The sequence below is a fragment of the Musa acuminata genome, chromosome BXJ3-2, assembly GCF_036884655.1.
Source record: "Musa acuminata AAA Group cultivar baxijiao chromosome BXJ3-2, Cavendish_Baxijiao_AAA, whole genome shotgun sequence".
In the NCBI taxonomy this organism is placed as follows: domain Eukaryota; kingdom Viridiplantae; phylum Streptophyta; class Magnoliopsida; order Zingiberales; family Musaceae; genus Musa; species Musa acuminata.
In genome coordinates this window covers 12,868,954-12,893,984 of record NC_088350.1, presented here as the reverse complement: position 1 = coordinate 12,893,984, position 25,031 = coordinate 12,868,954, and the positions used below count along the sequence as shown (strand labels likewise).

The window sequence follows — 25,031 nt, the reverse complement described above, 5'->3', positions numbered from 1 at the left end:
CAAAGAGATGACTTCCAAAAGAGGAGAGGTTCTATGATTGATCCCAACTATCCACGCATGAGGGTGAACTTCCCTAGATGGGAAGAAGGAGACCTGATTGGTTGGATTTCGCGTGCGGAGCGATATTTTTGGTACCACAAAAACGCAGATGCATCTATGGTAAAAATTGCAGCTATACATCTTAAAGGGGATGCCATACAATGGTTTGACTGGTTTGAACACACTTATGGAGTCCTTTCATGACGACAATTCAAAGAAGGATTGTTGATCCACTTCAGACCAACTGATTACGAGAATATTGACGGACAATTAGCAAAGATCCGACAAACCTCCACCATTCAGGAGTACCAAACTAGGTTTGAAAGGTTATCTAATCAAACTCATGATTGGTCTCAAAAACATCTATTGAGGACCTTCATTGAGGGCTTGAAGTCGGAGATCCGGGGAGAAGTTAAAGCGTGACAACCGTACACGCTTATGGCAGCCATCTCTTTCGCACGACATCAAGAGAAGCGATTGAATCATGAAGCTTGAAGGACTAGAGTTGCTCCTCAACTAGAAATACTGAAGTCCTCAGCCCCCCCTACTGTCGATCGAGTCCCTGCACCAAAGAGGTTGACAAGAGAAGAGCTTCGGGAGCAATCTGTAAAGCGGTTATGTTGGCATTGCGATGAGCCGTGGAGTTACAAGCATTGCTATAGAAAAGGGGGACTTTTTTTGATTGAACCAGTAGAAGAAGAGGTCATTGAGCATTCAAAAGAGAGCCTTAAACATAACAAAGAAGATGCGGAAGAAGAGCCACAACCGACCGACGTTACAGTACACACACTAGCTGGCTACTCAAACCCGCAAACGATGAAAGGGAGACTTCTTATAATTGAACCAATAGAAGAAGAGGTCATTGAATATTCAGAAGAGAACCTTAAACATAAAGAAGAAATGGAAGAAGAGCCACAACCGACTGACGTTACAGTACATGCACTAGCCGGCTACTCAAACCCGCAAACGATGAAAGTTGGAGGCCTTCTCAAACAATAACCTGTTAGGATCAAGAGCACTAAGAGGGGGGGTGAATTAGTGCAGCAGAAAACTTTCGACGATTAAAATCGCGTTCGTACGATAAGAGCGATTTCGGTAGAAAATCCGATTCATAAATCACTTTAACTTGTAACCAAGCAAGATGCAGTTAAAGCAAAGATATAAAGGCAGTTTGTAGTTTAAGATAGAAATCAGAACGTAAAACGTAAACTGAAATATGATGTTCGTACGATAAAAATGATTTACGTCTAAACGCCGATTCGGAAAATGCAGAGCTTGAAACACGATCGTATATGCGCAGAAGGCAGTAAGCTATTGAGGAGGTTTGCAGTAAGGATAAGATGCTCAAAGTAAATGCAAACTGAGATTTAGAGTGGTTCGGTCAATCTTGACCTACTCCAAATTTGGCTTCCTCCACCGACGAGGTCACTGACGTCAACTAGAGGCCTTCCTTCAATAGGCAAAGGCCAACCACCCTTTTACAGTTTCACTCTTTTTGACGGGCTTAGGAGACAACCCTTACAGAATTTTCTCTCCTCTCTTTAAAGCTCAGAACTTGAAAGAAAAGAGGGAGAACTTTTGGCCTTTAAAACAATTTTGAGCTCTAAAAATCACAGAACAAGATCAGGATTTCAGTGTATATGCTATGCCCTTTCAGTGCTGAATGGGTGGGGTATTTATAGGCCCCAACCCAGTTTGAATTTGGAGCTCAAAACTGTCAATTCCCGGAATTCCGGGATCTGGCGGTTGCACCGCCTGGCATAGCTCGAAGACTGAGCCTCTGGGCAGTGCCACCTCCTATCAGGGTCGGTTACACCTCCTGCTAAAGCTCGAAGACCGAGCTCAGGCGGTGCCAACCGAGAAGAAATTGGGAACCAACCGAGAAGAAATCGGGAACCTGTCAGAATTTTCGAAAGTTCGTCGAAGAGATCGTCGGAGGTTCACGGAGATCACCGAGAAGGCTCGGCTACTCGTTAAAGTCATCACAAGTTCGGGAGCTTGCAGGGAGTCCGTCGGAAGAAGTTCGTCGGAAAGCTCATCGGAACAAGACTCGACGTTCACGGTTGAAAACTTGCTTAGGATGTGTTTTGTTATGTAGTTCACTTGTAATTAGGATTAGGATTAAGAGATAATCCTATATCTTGGTTAGGGGCCAACTAGGCCCAAAATTAGACTTAGTTTGGGCTAAATTTGAAGCCCAACAAGTGAACCGAAGGGTCTGGCGGTGGCACCACCGGGGCTGGGCGGTGGCACCGCCCAGCACTGTCAGTGTCTGACACTGACAGGCGATGGCACCGCCAGCATCGGGAACCCAAAGAGAATTCAAATTTTGGAGCCCAAAATTGAATCCTCTTAAGGCCTATAAATACCCCTCAAATCTCAACTGAGATTACAATTTTTTGAGCAGCAATTGTTTGAGAGAAAGGCCTTAGAAAAGTCTTAGCTAGTCTTGTTTTCAATTTGCTAGTGTTCACCTCCTTCTTTCTTGCTGAAAATCTGTAAGAGAGTGAACCGCTTGTAAAAAATTGTAAGAGGGGTATTCACCCTTCCCTTTCAAGAGATTAGCTAGTGGAAGGTGGGAGACTCATCGAAGAGGGGCCTCGCAAGTGGATGTAGGTCACTTGACCGAACCACTTTAAAATCGGCGCAATCTCTGGTTTGCATTTCATTACTGCTATTTACATTACTGTAAACTTTCTTACTTGCTTTATTTCCTCATTACCTTTGCTGCACAACTTTGCGAATATGCTTTCAAGTTAAGCACTTCCAATTCCGATTTTTATCGTACGAATGATTTATCAAAACCGACGTTTTAATCCGCTGCACTAATTCACCCCCCCTCTTAGTGCCGCTCCGATCCTAACAGTGTTATCACATTTAATGGGAATATTTTTAAGATGAATTTTATAATCTTCTAAGGTGTTTTTCATCCATACAACTTGTGCACAGCATGAACTTGCTACAATATATTCAGCTTCGGTTGTTGATAGTGCAACCGAGTTTTGTTTCTTAGATGACCAGGAAACAAGGGCATGTCCTAAAAATTGACATGTTCCTGATGTGCTTTTTCTATCTAGTTTACAGCCAGCAAAGTCCGCATCAGCACAAGCAATTAACTCAAGATTCTTTGATTTTGGGTACCATAATCCTAGATTTGTGGTACCATTAAGATATCTAAGTATTCTTTTAACTGCTTTGAGATGAGATATCTTAGGGTTTGATTGAAATCTAGCATAAAGTCCTACACTGAACATGATATCTGGTCTAGTTGTAGTGAGGTAAAGTAAACTTCCTATCATGCCCCTATAAGTTTTTTGATCGAAGCTTTCTCCACTTTTATCGATTTCTAACTTAGTGGAGGTGCTCATAGGAGTGTTAATAGCTTTTGAGTTATTCATATTAAACTTTTTTCATAAATTCATAGCATATTTAGTTTGACTAATAAAGATGTCATTGCTTAGTTGTTTGATTTGTAAGCCTAAGAAGAATGTTAATTCTCCCATTAAACTCATTTTGAATTCAAGACTCATAGTTTTAGCAAAAGATTCACAAAGAGATTCATTCGTAGAACCAAAGATAATATCATCAACATAAATCTGAACAATAAGAAAATCATTTTCAAAATTCTTGATGAACAATGTCGAATCAACCTTGCATTTTGGAAAATTATTTTCGATAAGAAAAGAACTAAGTCTCTCACACCAAGCCCTCGGAGCTTGTTTTAAACCATAGAGAGCTTTAGTTAATCTAAACACATGATTAGGATGGCTATTATTTTCAAATCCAGGAGGTTGTTCAACATAGACTTCTTCGAAAATAAAGCTATTAAGAAAAGCACTTTTAACATACATTTGAAACAACTTAAAATTATTACTACTAGCGTAGGCAAGGAGCATCCTTATAGCTTCTAATCGAGCCACAGGAGCGAAGGTTTCTTTGTAATCGATACCTTCTTCTTGGTTGAAACCTTTGGCTACTAATCTAGCCTTGTTTCTAACCACGATACCATATTCATCTTGCTTGTTTCTAAAAACCCATTTAGTACCAATAACTAAATGGTCATTTGGCCTAGGAACAAGCTTCCACACCTCAGTTCTCTCAAATTGATTTAATTCATCTTGCATTGCGATAATCCATGAATCATCTTTCATGGCTTCGTCAATACATTTAGGTTCAATTTGGGAAAGAAAAGCGGCGTTGGAACAAAAATTTTTAAGAGAAGAACGTGTTTGAACCCCCTTTGATGTGTCTCCTAAGATTAGCTCCTTAGGATGAGCATCTACATACTTCCAATCCTTGGGTAAGGATGTTTCGGAAGTGGATGCATCCAAGTTGCTAGTTGGAGACGGGGTTTCATTTAAATTCAAGGAATCAAAATTAACATCATCATCAAAATCATTTTTCCTGATTTCGGAAATCTCATTGAAAACAACATAAATGGATTCTTCAATAATTAAAGTTCTTTTATTGAAGATATGAAAGACTTTAGAAACCGAAGAATAACCAAGAAAGATTCCTTCATCGGATTTAGCATCAAATTTTCCTAAGTTATCCTTTTCATTCAAGATAAAACACTTACACCCAAAGACTTTAAAATATGAAACATTAGGTTTTTTGTTGTTCCATAACTCATAGGGAGTTTTGGTGAGTAAGGGTCTTACTAGAACTCTATTCAAAATATAGCATGCAGTATTTACGGCTTCGGCCCAAAAATATTTGGGTAGGCTATGTTCATTCAATATGGTTCTTGTCATTTCTTGTAAATTTCGATTTTTTCTTTCTACTACTCCATTTTGTTGACGATTTCTAGGAGTAGAGAAATTATGGTTGTATCCATTGAGTTCACAAAATTCTTGGAAATCATAGTTTTGAAATTCACCACCATGATCACTTCTAATTGACGAAATCATAGAACCCTTCTCATTCTGAACAAGTTTACAAAACTTGGTAAAATATCTAAAGCATTCATTTTTCTGTTTTAAAAAATAAGTCCATGTGTATCTGTTATAGTCATCCACAATGACGAAGGCGTATTTGCTACCTCCTAGGCTTGATGTAGAGATTGGTCCGAACAAGTCCATATGGATCAATTGTACGGGCCTAGAGGTGCTTATTTAATTCTTAGATTTGAAACTACCCTTAATTTGTTTACCTAATTGGCAAGCATCACATACATTATCTTTGATGAACTTGATATGAGGAATTCCTCTTACAAGTTCTTTAGATGATATTTGAGTGATTAGTTTCATGCTAGCATGACCTAATCTTTTATGCCATAGCCAAGCATCCTCATTCAAAACCGAAAAACACATTTCATTACACAAATCATTGATGTCAATAGTGTATACGTTATTTGTTTTAATGCAATCATAGACGTGTTTTTGTGTGGTTTTTCAATGATGCAAGCATTAGATTCGAATATGACAATATATCCTTTATCACATAATTGACTAATGCTCAAGAGGTTATGTTTTAAACCATCAACTAACAAAACATCTTTGATAAAGAAGTTGGATTTGTTACCTATGGTTCCTTTGCCAATGATTTTACCCTTGTTGTTGTCTCCGAAGGTGACATAGCCTTCGTCTTGTTATGATCGGAGTGGCACTAAGAGGGGGGGGGTGAATTAGTGCAGCGGATTAAAACTTCGATTTTGGAGAAATCTTTCGTACGATGAAAAGCAATATCAATGGAAACCGATTTTAGAAGCTTGCTAACTTAGAAACGTATGGAAGCGTAGTAACTAAGTACAGAAGTTTGCAGTATGTAAATGGCAAGAGTAGGATGCAAACCAGATAACGCAGTAGCTTTTAAAGTGGTTCTGTCAAAATGACCTACATCCACTTGCGAAGCATTCTTCGAAGAGGCTTCCAACTTCCACTAGCAAATTTCTTGTAGGGGAAGGACTAATACCCCTCTTACAACCTTTACAAGTGGTTCACACTCTTACAATTCTTTTCAACAAGATGGAAGGAGGTGAACACTTAGGCAATATGAAAAATAAAGCTTGCAAAGACTATTCTAAGGCTCTTAACTCAAACTATTGCTTTTCAAAAGGTTGTGTTCTCTGCTGAGAAATGAGGGGTATTTATAGGCCTCGAGAGGATTCAAATTTGGGCTCCAAATTTTGAATTCTCTTGGGTTTCCAAGGCCGGCGGTGCCGCCGCTTGTTAGTGGCGGTACCACCTGTCAGTGTCTAACACTGACAGTGGACTGGCGGTGCCACCGCCCAGTCAAGCGGTGCCACCGCCCAGCTCTCGGGTGCTAGGCGGTGCCACCGCCTAGGTGAATTCAGCTCACTGGTTAGGCTCCAAACTTGGCCCAAACCAGTCCGAACTCGGGCCCAATTGGCCCCTACTTGGGTTATAGGATTAACACCTAATCCTAACCCTAATTAACATGCTAACTATGAATTTAAAGACATTTTCTAAGCTATTACAAAGTCCATAAGTCAAGACTTCTTCCGGCGATCTTCCGACGAACTTCCGACGGTCTTTCGATAAACTCTCGGAAATTATTCTACAGACTCCCGGCAAGCTCCTAGACTTCACGATTTGATCTTGGCAAGTTCCAATGAGCTTCTTCGGCAAGCTCCGATCTTTCTCGGTGAGCTCCACGAACTTCCAACGAACCTTCTGGTGAGCTTCCAAAAAACCCTTCGGCAAGCTCCCTACTCATTCTCGGCTAGTTCCGACAGCATTCCCGACGAACCTTCGGACTTCCGTCGAACTCGCAACAAATCCTTTGCGCTTGACTCCAACACTTTGTTTCGCTTTATGTCTTCGTCGTTATCGTAGTTAATCCTACACACATAAGCCAAAACTCTACTCTGATCTAGACAATTATTACAACGCAAATTGACATTCTGTTGCCCGGCACATTATTGGTTAGCGCTTCGTCCGATTCTTCAACGCATCGTCCTCTCTTGCGGCTTGTTGCCCAATCGGCGGTTGACCTCCGCAACCCCGATATCCTTGGCATAATTTCGCTCTTGGCCTGATGCCCGACGTCCGAAGTCTTCTGCCATCCAATATCCTAATGTGATCTCCTCCGGCGCAACGTCAATTCCTCCTACGTCAACCGTCTAATCCTGATCGAGTAGACCTGCATCACTCAAAATGCTTTTAAACATCAAAACACAATCAATTAGTTTTATAATCAAAATCCGAGATTCAACAATCTCCCCCTTTTTGATGATGACAACTAATTGATGACTAACAGAGTTAACCTTAACTCCCCGGAGTTTAACTAAACTCCCTCTATCAATATGCTATTGATAGAACACTTGGATTATCCCAAATCCAAGTAACATTCATCACATGTTATGAAAAATATTTAAACCATCATGCAAATATATATAAAATATTCAATTCAATGCATAAAGTCATCAATATACTTCTCCCCCTATGTTATCAACAAAAAGGAGAAGTAGCTCTAGCTATTTTAAAAGATATGCAAGTTTTTGCAACATAAAGCTAGATTTTCATCACAATATATAAGCACAAAAGCATAGCAAGATTCTTAAGTTCAATCATGGCAATTCAACACTTGCTTCTTGTGCAAGATTGCACTTTGCTTTTCTTTGCATGTTCTCACTAGCAAAAGCTTTCTCCCCTTTGTTTTTGTCGAAAAGAAGGGAAGAGTACAAGCTAGCCAACATTTGCCTTGAGCTAGCAATCTTTCTCCTCCTATGTCATTGCCGAAAAGGAGAGAAACCAATGATTTAGACTTTTACATAAATTATGAATTTGCATCAATCAATATTTCAATCATCACATAATACATACAAGACAAAAATGCAAAGAAATCATGTCATAAAAGACATCAATTGTTAAACATGATATGATAATAGTCTCAAAAATTTTAATTTGCAATACATGTGATACATTGCAATACTAAAAAATTTAATGCAATGCTTTTAAGGATATCAACCTATTTTTGATACAAAGCATGGCAAGAGCAATTATATTACAACTTTTCTAAGTTTTGCATTTTTTGCTTCTTTCGAGATAGCAATTCTTTGCTTCTCTATAAGCTAGCAACTTTTACGATATGCAAGTTTTACTACATACAAGCTAGCAAATTTAAAGATGTGCAAGTTGGCATATTTGCTTTTCTTTACAATGTGCATGATAGTATTTCTTTGTAATGTTCAAGATAGCAAATTGTACATCATGCTAGCTAGCATATTAAAGATGTTCAAGAAAGTAAGCTCTTTCTTCTTTTTTGAGAAGTGTCATTTTTGCTTCCTTAGCAAAATACCAAACTAGCAAGGGACCATGTTTTACATGAGGCAAGCAAACAATTTGGCAAGTGTTACATTTGTATCTTTTCTTTAGATGTGCAAGAAAGTAAGCAAATTTTTGCATTTTCTTGACTTGTGCAAGGTAGCTAATTTATCTTTGAGATTACCCTTTACATCAATTCAAGATAGCACATTAGCAACTCTTTCTCTCTCTTTGTCATTGGCAAAAAGAAAGGAAGATTCAAGTCATGAATATCAAAATAATAATTTTATCATGAATATTTCATCATTGTGTGCATCATTATTGCATGCATAATACCAAATCATCATATATATTTTCAAAACATATAAACTCATCATTATATACATGATTCCAAATCATCATTCATATCATTTCAATCATTGTTTCAATCATCACTATAACTCATCATGCACAATATTGAATAAATCGATCGACATTATGAGGATATGATACATGATACTAAAATTTTTAACTATTTATCAATATTTTGATCATGATACCAAACATTCAACATTTAGAGTATTCATGATACAAAACATTAAATCAATATTTATAATACATCATTTTAGCAACAACTCATAGTATTTTAAATCATGATTTACATCATATGTAATACATCACATCATAATTAGAAAGCACAAGTATTGTATGCATCATTGCAAATCATAAACATTTCAAATCATCATGGTATTAATCTATCAAATTGCATCTTGTCATGCATGATCATAACTTTTTCTCATTTTATCATTGTAAACAAGAAAGAATAAGGAAAGAACAAAATAGTGCATAATATTTCAATTATTTCAAGGCATACAAGCCATAAATCCAATGGCATCATGTCATGAAAGATAAGACCTCTTGAATTACAAAAGACATGATTCATTTTATCAAATCACTTCTTTTTATAAATAACAAAAATTGTAGGTGTACAAAGAAGAGATTGTGATTAAAAAAAATCTCAAGTAGTAAATCCAAGAAATCAAGATCATAATTTGAATACAATCTCATTTAAATTCAAATCATCAAATTCATCAAAATCTCAACATTACTTTCAAGAGATTCAAAATGGTATACATAGATTTATCATAATAAACATCAAGATCAATAGGATAGAGAAAAATAATTTTTCAAGGAAAAAATATTTTCCTCTTTTTAGTTGTTTCAATTCATATGATTTTATTTCACTTATACCAAATAAAAACATGTATCATGTTTAAAACCGAAAGTGTAAGATTTATTACAACAAAGATTAAAAAGGCACTTTCATTATAGTAAAAATCAATAATCCATAAATCACAAGATTCATCATGCATAATTTCGAAATTTATTAAGCATGATCAATATGCATGACACTCATTTATTTTCAAAATATTCATCATGTTTATTTTCATGAGATTCACAAGAATGGTAAAATAAATTCATTAATCTCAATAGGATATAAAATTTATTTCCATTTCATACAATTGATTTCATGTGAGGGTGTTCAAGTTTTTTTTGTGAAAACATGTATCATCATTTAAAATCAAAACATAAGTTTCGTCATAAAACCGTCAAGACCAAACACATCAAAAATAAAACATCATGATATCACATCTATCATCAAAAGACTATCAAGAAATTCATACATAGATGTACATGCACTATGTCATCTTAATATGTCATGAGAATGTCATCTTAATTCGTCATAAAAATGATTCAACCAAAAACATGTTAATCCAAAATGAGAGTTTCAAATCAACATTTACTTCAAAAACTCATGCATGATATAAAATCATCAACATACATATGTATGGATTAATCCTAAGCATTATCACATATCATATTATCATCCCTAATATTGCATCATTCAACATTTCAAAACATAACATGCATGAAACTTTTACAATATACTTTTTATGATCAAATTTTTAATTTTTCAAAGATGCTACAAAGAAAAACATAATATGATTTTTGAAAAACAATTTTTTATTTTCTATTATATTATCTAAATTAAGCACTTCATGAAAAACTTCAAGTAATTTCAAAATAATTCAAGAGAGTTGAGTTACTTACCTTGTAGTCGAAGCCTATCAAAGCCCAATTCGCCGTTTCACCTTTGGAAGTTCTTGATTCATCCTTGGTTGCCTTCCTCTTCTTTGGCCTCTTCCTCCATTCAAGTTCATTGTTTATTTTAGATTTTTGTTTAATAAACTTATTAAGATTTAGTGTTCAAAGTTCAAGTTCATCATTGTCCTCATCACTTGAGTCATCACTCAAGTGGTATTCATTTGTCCAGTGTTCCAAATCCTTCCTATTCTTTGGAAGGTGATTTTGTTCATCATGTTCATCATATGTTTTGTACACCATTTCATATGTCATCAACGAACCAATTAGTTCTTCAAGTGGAAAAATATTTAAATCTTTTGTTTCTTGTATTGCGGTTTTTTTAGGATCCCACCTTTTTGGAAGGGATCTTAAGATCTTGCTTATGAGATCAAAATTCGAAAAAGATTTACCAAGAACTCTTAGATTATTGATGACATCCGTGAAACGGGTATACATGTCCCATATAGTCTCGCTTGGTTGCATTTGAAAAAGCTCAAAATCATGCAATAAAATGTTAACTTTCGAGTCTTTGACTCTACTAGTTCCTTCGTGTGTGATTTCAAGTGTTCGCCAAATATCAAAAGCCGTTTCGCACGTTGAAATCCGATTAAACTCATTTTTGTCCAAAGCGCAAAATAAGGCATTCATAGCCTTTGCGTTTAAATAAAAATACTTCTTCTCCAAATCCGACCATTCGTTCATCGGTTTAGAGGGAAGTTGAAAATCGTTTTCAATGATATTCCATAAATCCAAATTCATAGAAATCAAGAAAACTCTTATTCGAGTTTTCCAATAAGTATAGTCCAATCCGTTAAACAACGGTGGACGAAAAACCGAAAAGCCCTCTTGAAAGCCATGAAGAGTCATTTCTCTCGGGTGTAAATCCGAAATGAGAAATACCGGGCTCTGATACCAATTGTTAGGATCGGAGCGGCATTAAGAGGGGGGGGTGAATTAGTGCAGCGGATTAAAACTTCGATTTTGGACAAATCTTTCGTACGATGAAAAGCAATATCAATGGAAACCGATTTTAGAAGCTTGATAACTTAGAAACATATGGAAGCGTAGTAACTAAGTAGAGAAGTTTACAGTATGTAAATGGCAAGAGTAGGATGCAAACCAGATAACGTAGCAGCTTTTAAAGTGGTTCGGTCAAAATGACCTACATCCACTTGCGAAGCCTTCTTCGAAGAGGCTTCCAACTTCCACTAGCAAATTTCTTGTAGGGGAAGGACTAATACCCCTCTTACAACCTTTACAAGTGGTTCACACTCTTACAATTCTTTTCAACAAGATGGAAGGAGGTGAACACTTAGGCAATATGAAAAATAAAGCTTGCAAAGACTATTATAAGGCTCTTAACTCAAACTATTGCTTTTCAAAAGGTTGTGTTCTCTGCTGAGAAATGAGGGGTATTTATAGGCCTCGAGAGGATTCAAATTTGGGCTCCAAATTTTGAATTCTCTTGGGTTTTCGAGGCCGGCGGTGCCACCGCCTATCAGTATCTGACACTGATAGTGGACTGGTGGTGCCACCGCCTAGGCCAATTCAGCTCACTGGTTGGGCTCCAAACTTGGCCCAAACCAGTCCGAACTCGGGCCCAATTGGCCCCTACTTGGGTTATAGGATTAACACCTAATCCTAACCCTAATTAACGTGCTAACTACGAATTTAAAGACATTTTCTAAGCTATTACAAAGTTCGTAAGTCAAGACTTCTTCCGGCGATCTTCCGATGAACTTCCGACGGTCTTCCGATAAACTCTCAGAAACCATTCTACGGACTCCCGGCAAGCTCCTAGACTTCACGATTTGATCTTGGCGAGTTCCAATGAGCTTCTTCGGCAAGCTCCGATCTTTCTCGGTGAGCTCCGCGAACTTCCAACGAACCTTCTGGCGAGCTTCCAAAAAACCCTTCGGCAAGCTCCCTACTCATTCTCGGCTAGTTCCGACAGCATTCCCGACGAACCTTCGGACTTTCGTCGAACTCTCGAACTCGCAACAAATCCTTTGCGCTTAACTCCAACACTTTGTTTCACTTTATGTCTTCGTCATTATCGTAGTTAATCCTACACACATAAGCCAAAACTCTACTCCGATCTAGACAATTATTACAACGCGAATTGACATTCTGTTGCCCGGCACGTTATTGGTTAGCGCTTCGTCTGATTCTTCAGCGCATCGTCCTCTCTTGCGGCTTGTTGCCCAATCGGCGGTTGACCTCCGCAACCCCGATATCCTTGGCGCAATTCTGCTCTTGGCTCAATGCCCGACGTCCGAAGTCTTCTGCCATCCAATATCCTAACGTGATCTCCTCCGGCGCAACGTCAATTCCTCCTGTGTTAACTGTCTAATCCTGATCGAGTAGACCTGCATCACTCAAAATGCTTTTAAACATCTAAACACAATTAATTAGTTTCATAATCAAAATCCGAGATTCAACACGTCTATGCTAGTGAGCTTAGAGAATTGATATGGATCCCCGGTCATATGCCTTGAGCATCCACTATCAATGTACCATCTCTTGCTCCTAGCTTGCGATGGTATAGGTTTCTACAAGAAAGGATGATTTTTAGGTACCCATTTGCTTTTGGATGCCTCAAAAATAGATCTACATTGTTTATCATGTTGCATAGAATTTATCATGGTTCCTTTAGGAACCCAAATTAATTTGTTTGGACTAATTTTCTTGAATGGACAATAATGCGTTTTGTGTCCAAGTTTGCAACAAAAGTTGCATTTGTCTTGGTGTCGAACATGTAAGATGGGGCCTTTTATGAAGATGGTTGGATTTTGGTGAGGACTTCTCACAAATCCGATTCCACTTCTTTTGGGAATGTGACCCTTGTTTGCAAGGATCATGTTCAAGGACTTGCTACCAACCTCGAATTTCTTCAAGGTGTCCTTAAGTAGCAAGTTTTCCTTTTGGAGAGTTTCTAGATCATGGCATTTTATGCATGAACCTAAACTATCATAATATTCAGCTTTTAACTTATCGAAATTACAAGTAAGACTATCATGCTCCTTTTTTAGCAATTTGTATTTTCTACTAATAATCTTGCATTCATGAGGCCATGCTCAGAATTAAATGGTTGATGACATTAGGTGATGTTTCCTAGAATTTTATGAAACTAATTATGAAATTTTACAATAAGGAGAAACAAGTGACATTGCACGGGAAATGTGGGGGCGACATAACAACGATTTGCACATAATAAATAGAGAAGGTTTTGCATAAAGCATGCAGCGGCTTTTTGGTACAACTTGAGTAGCAAACTAAGGGAGAGCCAACAGAATTTGAAGATCCAAATCTACTTCCTTTGCTTGCTGAAGTTTCAAATATATTTGACGAACCGCGTAACCTACCTCTTACCCGTTAGCATGATCATTGTATAACGATTCTTCTAAGCAAATCTTCAGTAAATGCTCAGCCATATTAGTATCCACATCTCTAGAAGGATGAAATAGAAAGGATTGTAAAAGAGATGCTCAAAACAGGAGTTATTCGGCCAAGTTGCAACCTTTATTCTTCACCGGTGCTACTTGTACGCAAGAAGGACGGAACAAGGCGAATATGTGTTGATTACCGAGCTCTCAATGGCATAACCATCAAGGACAAATACCTTATTCTAATAGTAGATGAATTGCTAGATGAAAGGGAGCACAAATCTTTACAAAACTGGACCTTTGATCCGGGTATCATTAAATACGAGCGTGCGAAGAAGACATACCGAAAACCACCTTTTGAACACACAACAACCACTACGAATTTTTGCTTTCTTTAACAGAAAGTGAAATATCTTGGGCATATCATATCAGAGGAAGGTGTGGCAGTGGACCCCTTCTAATTTGGAGCAATGAAAAACTGGCCGACCCCGAGAAACATAAAATTGCTACATGGCTTTCTGGGTTTAACAGGCTACTACCACAAGTTCATGAAAAACTATGGAAAGATCAATGCACCACTTACTTCCTTACTGGAAAAAGATGTCTTCCAATGGTTGGACAGAGCCTTTGCTTCCTTCGACAAACTTAAGGTAGCCATGACGACGACGTCGGTGCTAACATTACCAGATTTCAACTGACCCTTCATTATTGAGGCCGACGCATTTGAAGTTGGAATTGGAGCCATTCTCATGCAAGATGGTCGACCACTCACATACACTAGCAAGACATTATCTCCCTCCCATCAAAATAAGTCAATATATGATAAGGAGATGCTCGCCATTGTGCGCACAGCAATGAGGTGGAGACCCTACTTGATTGGTCGACGATTTTAAATTAAAATTGACCATAAAAGCTTCAAGTACTTTTTGGAGCGAAAGATATCATCCTCTGAGCAGCAAAAATGGGTAACAAAACTTCTTGGATTTGATTATGAAATAACTTACAAAAAGGGGAAAGAGAATATTCTTGTAGATGCGCTTTCGCAGCTACCCGAGCAAGCTGAAGTTTCGACCGTTTTACTTTCGACCAGCGACTTCCTTAAGGATATTAAGATAGAATGGCAGGAAGATTCAGAGACTAGTAAGATTATAAAAAATTTAGAGGAATCACCAAGCTCCGTGGCTCATTACAATTGGGACTCAAAAAAATTACACTATAAGAGACGCATTGTGCTTATGATAAATTCTACTTGCATCTTCACGAGCATATTTTGAACAAAGTTATTCTATATGCAGGGTACTAAATTGAAAAGGAGTATGGTATATCACCCACAAATCGACGGCCAGACAAAAGTTATAAATAGGTGCTTAGAGACAGCCCAAAGCCACCCGCCAAATTTAACTATCCAAGGAGAACTCTAGACCCAGCCAAGTACCATTATTGATCAACAGATCGTGACTCGACGACGACGACCCACTACTAAAGTGCTAAAACAGTGGGTGAACCTACTAACAGAAGATGCCACTTGGGAGAACTATGATGACTTGAAGATCAAATTCCCAAAATTCATGAATCATCAGCCTCGAGGACAAGGCTGATTTGAAGAGGGCAGGTCTATTAGGACTCTAGCTAGGAGAGTCCTAATTGAGAGAGACATTCATGTAAAACCTACCTAAGCTGACCCCTATTAAAGAGGTGAAGAGGCCGGCTAGGGTTAGGAGGTTGTTTCTTAGAGAAGAATTAGGAGTTGTAAATGAATAGGAGTCTTGAGTAGAAGTCCTATTAGGAGTTGGTTAGAAGCAGGAGTCTAGAGTATGAGTCCTATTAGGAGTTAGGGTTTAGAAACCCTATAAATAGCCATGTATTCCTCCTCTTTTGATAAGCAATAGATGAATCTTTTTTGCAGCCTTTGAGTAGCAACTTAGAGGGAGGAACCCCTATAGAGTTCTAAGGAGGCCGATCCCTTAAAGAGATCAACCCCAAGTTTAGAATCTGCAAGGGTTCTAACAGATGCCCGGGATCAACCCAGAAGTGGCCCAACATCGAATTAACATCGACCCCGAGGCTCGGCCGGTGAGACAAAGACCAAGGAAGTTCACCCCCGACCGACAAAAGGCAATCAACGACGAGGTCGACCACCTTAAAAGGGCCGGATTCATTACTGAGGTTTAATATCCTCGGTGGCTGTTGAATGTAGTCCTCATTAAGAAATCTAATGGAAGCTGGAGAATGTGTGTTGATTACACCGATCTCAATCGAGCATGCCCCAAGGACTGCTATTTGCTCCCCAGGATAGACCAATTAGTTGACGCCACCGCGGGCCATGAACTTCTTATGTTCATGGACGCATTCTCGGGCTACAACTAAATCCGGATGGTAACTCAGGATCAAGAGAACACTGCCTTTGTCACTAACAGAGGGGCGTATTGTTATAAAGTGATACCCTTCGGCTTGAAAAACGATGGGACAACTTACCAAAGGATGGTCGATAAATTTTTCAAGCACCAACTTGAGAGGAATATGGAAGTATACATGGATGACATGATTGTAAAGAGCAAGGCCACGAGTGCACATCTGACCGATCTGGCGAAAATGTTCCAAACGCTCAGACGGTTCAACATGCGTTTGAATCCCGCGAAGTGTGTCTTCAGGGTTAGCTCTGGGAGGTTCCTTGGCTTTATCATTCACCAAAGGGGGATAGATGCCAACCTAGAAATTGTGCGGGGCCGTAACCGAGATGGACTCCCCTCGCTCGGTCAAGGAGGTGCAGCGACTCGTCGAGAAGTTGGCAGCGCTCAGTAGGTTCATGTCACATTTAGGCGACAAGTGCCTCCCTTTTTTCCAGGCTCTACGATGAGCCGACAACTTTACATTTACCTCGGAGTGCGAGGAAGCCTTTGAAAAGTTGAAGGCGTGCCTTGCCCGCTTGCCCCAACTCGCCTCGCCCGAGCCGGGCGAAACCCTTGGTAACTACTTGGCGGTCTCGGCACAAGTAGTTAGCTTGGTGTTAGTTCGGGAGATACCACCAATGTAGCAACCCGTATATTATGTCAGTCATATCCTCGTTGGGCCCAAGGCGTGGTACTCCCCAATCGAGAAGCTAACCCTTGCTCTAATGAAGATGGCCCGAAAGCTGCGGCCTACTTCCAAGCCCACACGATCAAAATAATCACTAACTAGCCACTACAATAGATTCTTTCCAACTTTAATGCATCAAGTCGCATGTTGTGGTAGTCAGTCGAGCTTAGCGAATTCGATATTCAGTACTCCCCCATGACTGCCATCAAAGCTCAGGTACAGGCTGACTTTATTTCTGAGCTAACTCCTAAAGACCATGCTATGGAGCAGGAGAATAGCAAGAACACGTGGACCCAGTATGTGGATGGCTCATCCACTACCGGAGTGGCCAGGGTTGGGCTTATCCTCAAAGGCCCGTTAGGAGAAACCTACGAGAGGTTGCTCCAGTTGCAATTCCGAGCCACCAACAATGTGGCCGAGTATGAGGCACTACTTCATGGCCTGTGCCTCACTTTAGAGATGCATGTAGACAACCTCGAAATCTTTAGCGACTCCTAGCTGGTGACGGGACATGTCAATGGGAGCTACGAAACTCGAGACCTGACAATGGCGTTGTACCTGATGGAGGCAAAGCGGCTCGCTCACCGCTTCAGCCGCCTCTTAATCGCTAGAATACCTAGGGCACAAAACATGCGGGCCGATGCGCTGGCCAGATCAACCTCTGCCCACAGCTCGGCGTTGGCTCCAGCGATTGAGTCTGTAACAACATCGACAGTGATGCCATACGAGGTCGTCGAAATGAATGTACCACCAAGCTAGATGGAGGAGATCCTCCACTTCAAAACGGGCAGAAAGGAGCTCAATGACCCGAAGGCTACGAGATGGTTGAGGTGAACCTAAGCCTGGTACTGTGTCAAATTGGTAGGCTGTATTGAAGGGCCTTCTCTCAACCTCTCTTACGCTGCCAAGCGCCATCAGAAGCTGAGATGGTCCTCACCGAGCTCCATGAGGGGATCTGTGGGGAGCACATCGGGGGGCAAACGTTGGCCTTCAAGACTCTCTGACAAGGGTACTACTGGCCAACTATGCATCAGGACACCATGTCATACATGCATCAGTGCCCTCAATGACAAAGGCATGCAAGACTGCCACACTAGCCGGCGATTCCTCTTACCCCAATAGACGCGGCCTAGCCCTTCGCCCAATAGGGGCTTGATTTCCTTGGACCTTTCCCTCTAGCATTGGAACAACAGCGCTTTCTTATAGTTGGGGTCGACTACTTCACGAAATGGGTTGAAGCCAAACCCTTGGCCTCCATTATCGAGAAGCAAGTCCAAAGCTACACATGGAAGAACATCATCACCTGGTTCGGGATCCCGACAGCTCTTATTGTTGACAATGGAGCTCAATTCAACAATGCTAAATTCAAAGTCTATTGCTAGTTATACGGGATCCAGCTGAAGTTCAGCTCGGTCGCGCACCCGCAAACCAATGGCCAGACTGAAGTGATGAATCAGGTGATTCTGAAAGGCCTCAAAAGGAGGATCTCAAGTGCGCATGAATCCTAGGTGGACGAGCTTCCCAGCATCTTGTGGGCAATGCGAACGACTCCCAAAACCGCCTCGGGGGAGTCTCCGTTCAGCCTAGCGTTCGGGACCAAAGTGGTCCTTCCGCCCGAGAGGATGTTCTCGACCCTACGCACCTCCAATTACGAACAAGGAGACTCCGAGAAGGGCCTCCGAGCAAACTTAGATCTCCTCGAGGAAAGGAGAGCTAAAGCACATCTACACACCTTGGCATACAAGAAAGCAATAGTTCGGGACGAGAGGATGAGCCATCATATGCGAATGGCTATACCCCCGATGGCGGGGCTCAACTTTGCTTCGACCATCCACTCCTCGATCATCTCCTTAATTGCTTGAGAAGAGGACAGGATACCCCTCACTCGATCCACGACCACTGTTTCTCCGTCAAAGAGCAACGGGGAGGCATTATCGATGGTCTGGAAGGCCCACCCAGTGCTAAAGCCCCACTCTTTACTACAACTAACAAAGAAGAAATACTTCTTCTAAACTTTGTTGTTGGAAGGTGCATGGCTGATCTTGAAACCATTACAGGTGGTCAAGTAATACCTGCCTTGCCCCCTGCACAAGTGAAAGCAGGCCAGAAAGAGGGCTCGGGATGGCTTGATCCTAGCCTCCTAACACTCCTATATGAAGGCCACCAGATAGCACCATGAGTTTGGCGACACCTGAGATGGTGAGATCCCCTAGAAACGAAGGCAGTCCCCAATGACAGGGTGCACTGGGAGCCGCTGCCCCGTCTTAAGTGCCCCCACAGTCAACCCAAACCCATCGGGAAATCGATTATACGACCACTGCCCAGTCCGAGGGGCGTGGAAGCCGTAACACTCCGGGATACGATAGCGATCCCAGAGCACACTCAAAAGGTCCTCGGTCACCATCAAGTCCACATCATGCCACGACTTGAGAGCCTCAAGCACGGCAGAACTCTCGGAGGCCTCTGAGGAGGCACTACCCAATGACACACTGACTACCTCATCCCGTGGACTCCCAAAGGAAGAAGGTGAAGGAGATGGAGATGAAGACGAAGAGGAAGAGGAAGACAAGGATGAAGACGGAGACATCCTGACCTCAAAGTTGCAAGAAAGAAGCCGAGGCGTGGGATGAAGGACTAAAGCAAAATGGCAAAGGCGATGGCAACCGCTCCAAAAGGGGTTTATAAAAGGTGGGTTGCCCCACTGCAAGGCGGTGATTGGGGCTTCCTGAGGAGAGAAACAGTCACAGCATTTAAGACCCATCACAACCCCTCGAATCCGCCAAATTCGCCCACCTCGAAGCTCCCACCAGAGGCATCCCATCACCCAAAAGCGCCCTCCAAAGGCCATTCAAAGCAAAAGTTTCCCGCCATGTCCCGTGTCGCTTCGCCTGGCTCGCCATGTGGCACGATAGTGTTCAGGCAAAAATCGGCACATCGCTCTACACTAAAACCTGAGCCCGAGTATAGTCACTCGGCTCACAGGTTCAGCTCCTGCTCGGGTCGCTCCAGCTTGCTCCCAACTTGTTACCCGCCGGCCCCAAAACCTGAGCCCGAGTATAGTCACTCGGCTCATAGGTTCGGGTCCTGCCCAAGTTGCTCCAGCTCGCTCCCGACTTGCGACCCGTTGGCCCCAAAACCTAAGCATGAGTATAGTCACTCAGCTCATAGGTTTTGCTCTTGCCCGAGTCGCTCCAGCTCGCTCCCGACTTGCAAACCGCCAGCACCAAAACTTGAGCCCGAGTTTAGTCACTCGGCCCACAAGTCCAAGCTCCCGAATCATGCCTCGCGGCCAATCTAATGTCCGAGTTGCATCTTGGCTGATCCAACGCCTGAGCCATGCCTCGCGGCCAATCTAATGCCCAAGTCGCATCTTTGTCGATCCAACGCCCGAACCCCACCTCGCGGCCAATCGCCTCTCGGTTAGTCCAACGTTCGAGCCACACCTCGCTAACCTAGTCCATTGTCCAAATCGCTCCACGTCGACCCCGACTCGCAGCTCGTCAAGTCTCTAACCGAGCCGCTCTAGCTCACTCGCCGACTTGCAAACTCGGTGGCCGTAACTCCGAGCCACGCCAAACCGGTTATCTGACCTACGACATGTCGATCTCGCCTCGTCAGGCCCCAACCTCCCGATCAACAGAGTCAATCCTGCCTGAAGCAAGGGGCGTCGCCCCTCTAAATCGCCCCACGACGAGTTAATCCAGCTTCCCCTTGTAAGCGATCAGCCTCACTCCGACCCAGGCATGCTACCCGACCCTTTAAGGACCCGACGACATGCCTTGGAGGGGAGGGGAGAAGTGATACACCATATTTTGGGCCCAAGACACGTCATAGCTAACATCACACACCAAGTCAGAACTGTACCAAGAAGTTGTTCCATATGTCCCGTCCCGAGAGCTCAGGGTGATGTTGTCTGATGCTACTCCGCACTGCTAGTCATAGGTGCCCAGCAAGCCAATCAAGTGAGTGATGACACGTGTGACTTGATACAGAATCTTTTTGCTTATTATATTTTGGCGTATATCACTTTATAACTATTGCATAAATGCATACATATATTGTGATGTCCTTGGATTTGTGCAATGGGAATCGGATCGTGATGAGATCATGATAATGAGATCGATTCACCTTTAAACACATATCCTAAATAATCCCAGTCATAGGTTATTCAAGAGGGATATCGTGATAACTGGATAGACTAGTGTGCTGTATACCCGTCCATATGATGGATGCAGCTGGTCTCATAGCTGCTCATGTAGGGACACTAGGGATACAGTACTGGTGCTCATTGGAGAATGAGTTCACTGATTGATCTGCTTACGGAATGCTGGATGGTTGATGATGCCTTATTGTCAGACAGCGATTCCGTAGTCCTAGTGGTGTATCTGGTCCTTAGACTTGAGACACCAAGGATGTCCTGTATAAGTGCTCCACTCTTTGATACCAGACTTATAGGTTTGGTTGTCCCAGATCTAGTACAGTTGGTCATTGGGAGTGGTAGTCGACCTTACGAGGGCTATTGAGTGTCGATAGAGGATCATCCACTCTCGGCGTCACGAGAGGAATATCCCATGTGTTCTTGCTCAGACAAATCCCTGGCCAGGGTCATTCGGGTTGAGAGAGAAAGAGTTCTCCGGGAGAATCCGATTAGAGCGAGACTCGAGTAGAAACCGTATGGGTCTGACAACACCATGCTCGATATACGGTCTTTGGGATATTAAATGGATGAGGGATTATAGGTACACGGTAACTGAGGACAGACAAGTCCAATGGATTGGATTCCCCTGTATCGTCTGGGGACTACGACGTAGTGGCCTGGTACTTCCGTAGTCGATGAGTCAAGTGAATTATGACAGAGATAATAATTCACTGAGTTAGAAGGAGTTCTAACGGGTATGACTTACGACCAGCTCGATATTAGGCCCAGAGGGTCACACACATATGGTAGGCATTGCGATGAGTAGAGGTTCAAATATGAGATATTCGACGGAGCCCTTGTCTTATTGGATGCAGATCCAATACCCATTAGGGGAGGACCCATTAGGGTTTGACAAGGGATCTCTATAAATAGGAAGGATTCAGAGCCTCATAGGCTAGAGCCTTTGCTTGCCTTTCCTATTCTCCTCTTCCTCTCCACCTCTTCTCCTCTTCTTCTCCACCTCAGAGCAGGCCTGTCTCGATACGCCCTCCACGTCGGTGCAGTTCCAAATCGGCTTCTTCGACTTCACCACCTCCGCCGTCACATTGTAGATGCATATTCCGATGAAGGGCGCGCCGGGAATCCCCTCCAGCTTCGCGGCCATGGTCACGTTCTCGGCCACCACGTTGCTGTAACTGATATTCTGCACCACCGGAATGGCTTTCGGATCAAATTTGTCGTCCGGGTGCTGCCCGTAGGTGCCCGTCATCCAGAAGACCCACTTCATTGTGTGCAGATTCATTCTTCTCACGAATATGTCCTTCACGTAAGCTCCCCTTCCGATGGTCGTCTTGATCCTGACGCCGGATTCGGAGTGGATGGCCGTGATGTCTTCGGCCCGGACATCTTGGATTCCTCCCGACATCTCGCTTCCCAGGGCGATGACAGCGCTCGTGGGGGAGATGCAGGTGAGCCGTCTGATCACTATGTGTTTGCTTGACATGTTGAATGCAATCCCGTACTCATCCCAACCGCTTTTAATGGCGATGCAGTCATCGCCTGAGACTATGTAGCAGTCCTCAATGCGGACATTGGAGGATGAGTCTGCGAAGAAGAGAGAAACCACCAAAAAGAATCAATCGAAACAGCAACATAGAATCTACAACCCAAGTAAATGTAGGTACGATATCCACCTGGATCGATCCCATCAGTGTTGGGAGAGTTGACCGGTGCAAGAATTGTGATGCCTGAGACGATTACGTGGCTGCACAGTGCATTCATTCACGTTAACATCAGATTGTAACAATAGAATGGAAAGCAAAAGAAGCCTTCAAGTGTTCTGAAAGTAGATTATTAATATAAACCTGCTGTACACTGGATGGACATTCCACGATGGAGAGTTAACCAATGTAATGTTGGAAATCAGCACTTGTTTGCAGTACATCAATTCAATGAGGTATCCACGAGTGTAATTGAGTTCTTTGTTACGGAACATTTTCCACCAGGTTTCACCTTGTCCATCGATAGTTCCATTTTTCCCTAAAAATAACAATAAAACTTGTTAGCATCAGGACGTGGTATGTTGCAATCAAATTATATTCTGTTCCCCATCTATGATGCAAACAAGTTAGATGATGATATATATGTGTCTTCTTGTCAATCAAAGCACGCCAAAACATCATAAACTGAATTAAATGTTATAGTTTTTGACTAAAAATAATTTTTTTTATCTAAATTTTAGGGGATCATGGAATGACAACACGACGCAGGCTTTATGAATTTAGAAGTAATGTGATAGAAGTACTGGAAATATGCAACGTATATACTACATGTTATGACCACATCGGTTTGGTTATATCCCATGATGAGATTACTATATCTACCCCCAGTCGCATCTCTTCCTCTACCGTAGGAGGGCAAAGGGTCAATGATCGGCCACTCGTTGATATCCTGCACAAGCATATCACCATGAAATGAATTGTCTTAGTTGATGCAGATTGAACAAAAGAACATAGTATTAAAGCCTCTATTAGCTACCAATAAACAAAAAAAAAAAAGAGTATCCATGTAATTCATAAGCAATGTTATCCAAGTTGCAGTGTGAGAAGCCATAAAATGGGATTGCAGAATAGAAATTTATGTTATATAAGCTGCAGTTGAAATCTAACTTGTTCTCCCAAGTTTGTAGCATTAATAGAGTTTTGCTGTCTTCAGGAAACCCAATTAGCTACACAGATCTACAAGGTTTAGTCAAAAAGAAAACACTGAGAGATTGGATGACAGTACTCTTTCCTACAAAATATCAAAGAGAGAGTTTGTGTTTTGAGAGCAGTTTTGTGTTAGAAAGTCATCCACCTAACTTTTAGACTGATGGTGGAGCCTAAAATTAATGTAAGGGTAAGGTGCACACTGCATTTCATTCTTATGTTGGTTTCCTTGCATCCTTTCCTACCTTAAAGTTCTTACACTCGGAAAGAATGTCATTCTCAATTAAAACTTATTAATTTTGAAGCGTTATCTTCAAGATCTTGAAATTTTAAAGGAAATTTTTTATGTGGATTCTAATCCAAGATTATTGATGTTCACATACAAGGATATGACATAAAAGAGAAATGATAATAATAATAATAATAATAATAATAATAATAATAATAATAATAATGATAATAATAATAATGATAATAATAATAATAATAAAACAAAACAAATATTACTGTTTTCTTATTTTGAGACATCAAAGTAGAGATACTAAATAGTCAAAAATCCACCATACAAATTGCAAATATTTCAGAAATTAATATTATCAAGAAAAATTTAGATTTGTAGTGGCTTAGTTCACTTCTTTTCCCTCATCAGTCCAAAGCGGTGACTATGCACATCGGATTAGACTTGTGAATTCTCCTTGGAGATGAGATGAAGGAAACGTTAGAATAGTATTCACTCGCTATGTAACGTTCTGGTGGGGCTCACTAGTGATGAATCTATTCTTCATCGTCACCTTTCATCTGGCGAGAGTTGTCAGATGAACAGACTCGATGGGAAGGGCTACTAGCCATAATCACCACCGAGGATGAAGGCAACGCGGATGATAGAGGCGATGGTAATGGCAAACATGCCGTGAACGATTATGAACATGCACTCTACATCGAAATAGATGGAGGAGAAGGTGGGGGAAGGGGGCGGAGGAGGGAGGCGGACCTGAGTGGCGAGGATGACGGCGTCGTGGTCGAGGAAGAGGGTGAAGTGGTCGGCGAGATTGAAGGGCCCGGTGAGCCACCGACCGGCCGGCACCACCAGCATCGCGCCGCCGTCGTACGCCACCTTACTGAGGTTGGCCACGGCCGCCGCAAAGGCCGCTGTGTTGGAGGTCACCCCGTCGCCCACCCCGCCGAAGTCCGTTAGGCTGGCCACGTGGGCCCGGCATCCTCCTGCCCCCGCCGCCGCGTAGTGGAAGGCTTCTAGCTCCGCCGCACCACCTGCCCGCCGGTGGTGGCGATGGCCCTCAGCGATCCCAATGAACGCCGCTGTTACCACCAT

The 25,031-nt window shown here is 41.9% G+C and overlaps 1 protein-coding gene across 1 annotated transcript; it reads right to left on the bottom strand.

Moving 5' to 3' along the window:
* Positions 1-21,932: 21,932 nt before the first annotated feature.
* LOC135630738 (probable polygalacturonase) lies at positions 21,933-25,031 on the bottom strand. Its single transcript, XM_065137901.1, has 5 exons — positions 24,693-25,031; positions 23,324-23,444; positions 22,859-23,033; positions 22,688-22,758; positions 21,933-22,598 (listed from the first exon to the last, which is right to left on the bottom strand). Exons 1-5 carry the CDS (start codon positions 25,029-25,031, stop codon positions 21,949-21,951), a joined length of 1,356 nt encoding a protein of 451 aa, XP_064993973.1. The 3' UTR covers positions 21,933-21,948.

Bases quoted from the DNA above. Each gene is read 5' to 3' on its own strand.
- LOC135630738 (XM_065137901.1), bottom strand. From the start codon at position 25,031: ATGGTGGTAACAGCGGCGTTCATTGGGATCGCTGAGGGCCATCGCCAC. The intron at 23,445-24,692 runs GTCCGCCTCCCT...ATGCTTGTGCAG, and splicing joins CCGTCATCCTCGCCACTCAG to GATATCAACGAGTGGCCGAT. The intron at 22,759-22,858 runs GTTTATATTAAT...TGCACTGTGCAG, and splicing joins GTCCATCCAGTGTACAGCAG to CCACGTAATCGTCTCAGGCA.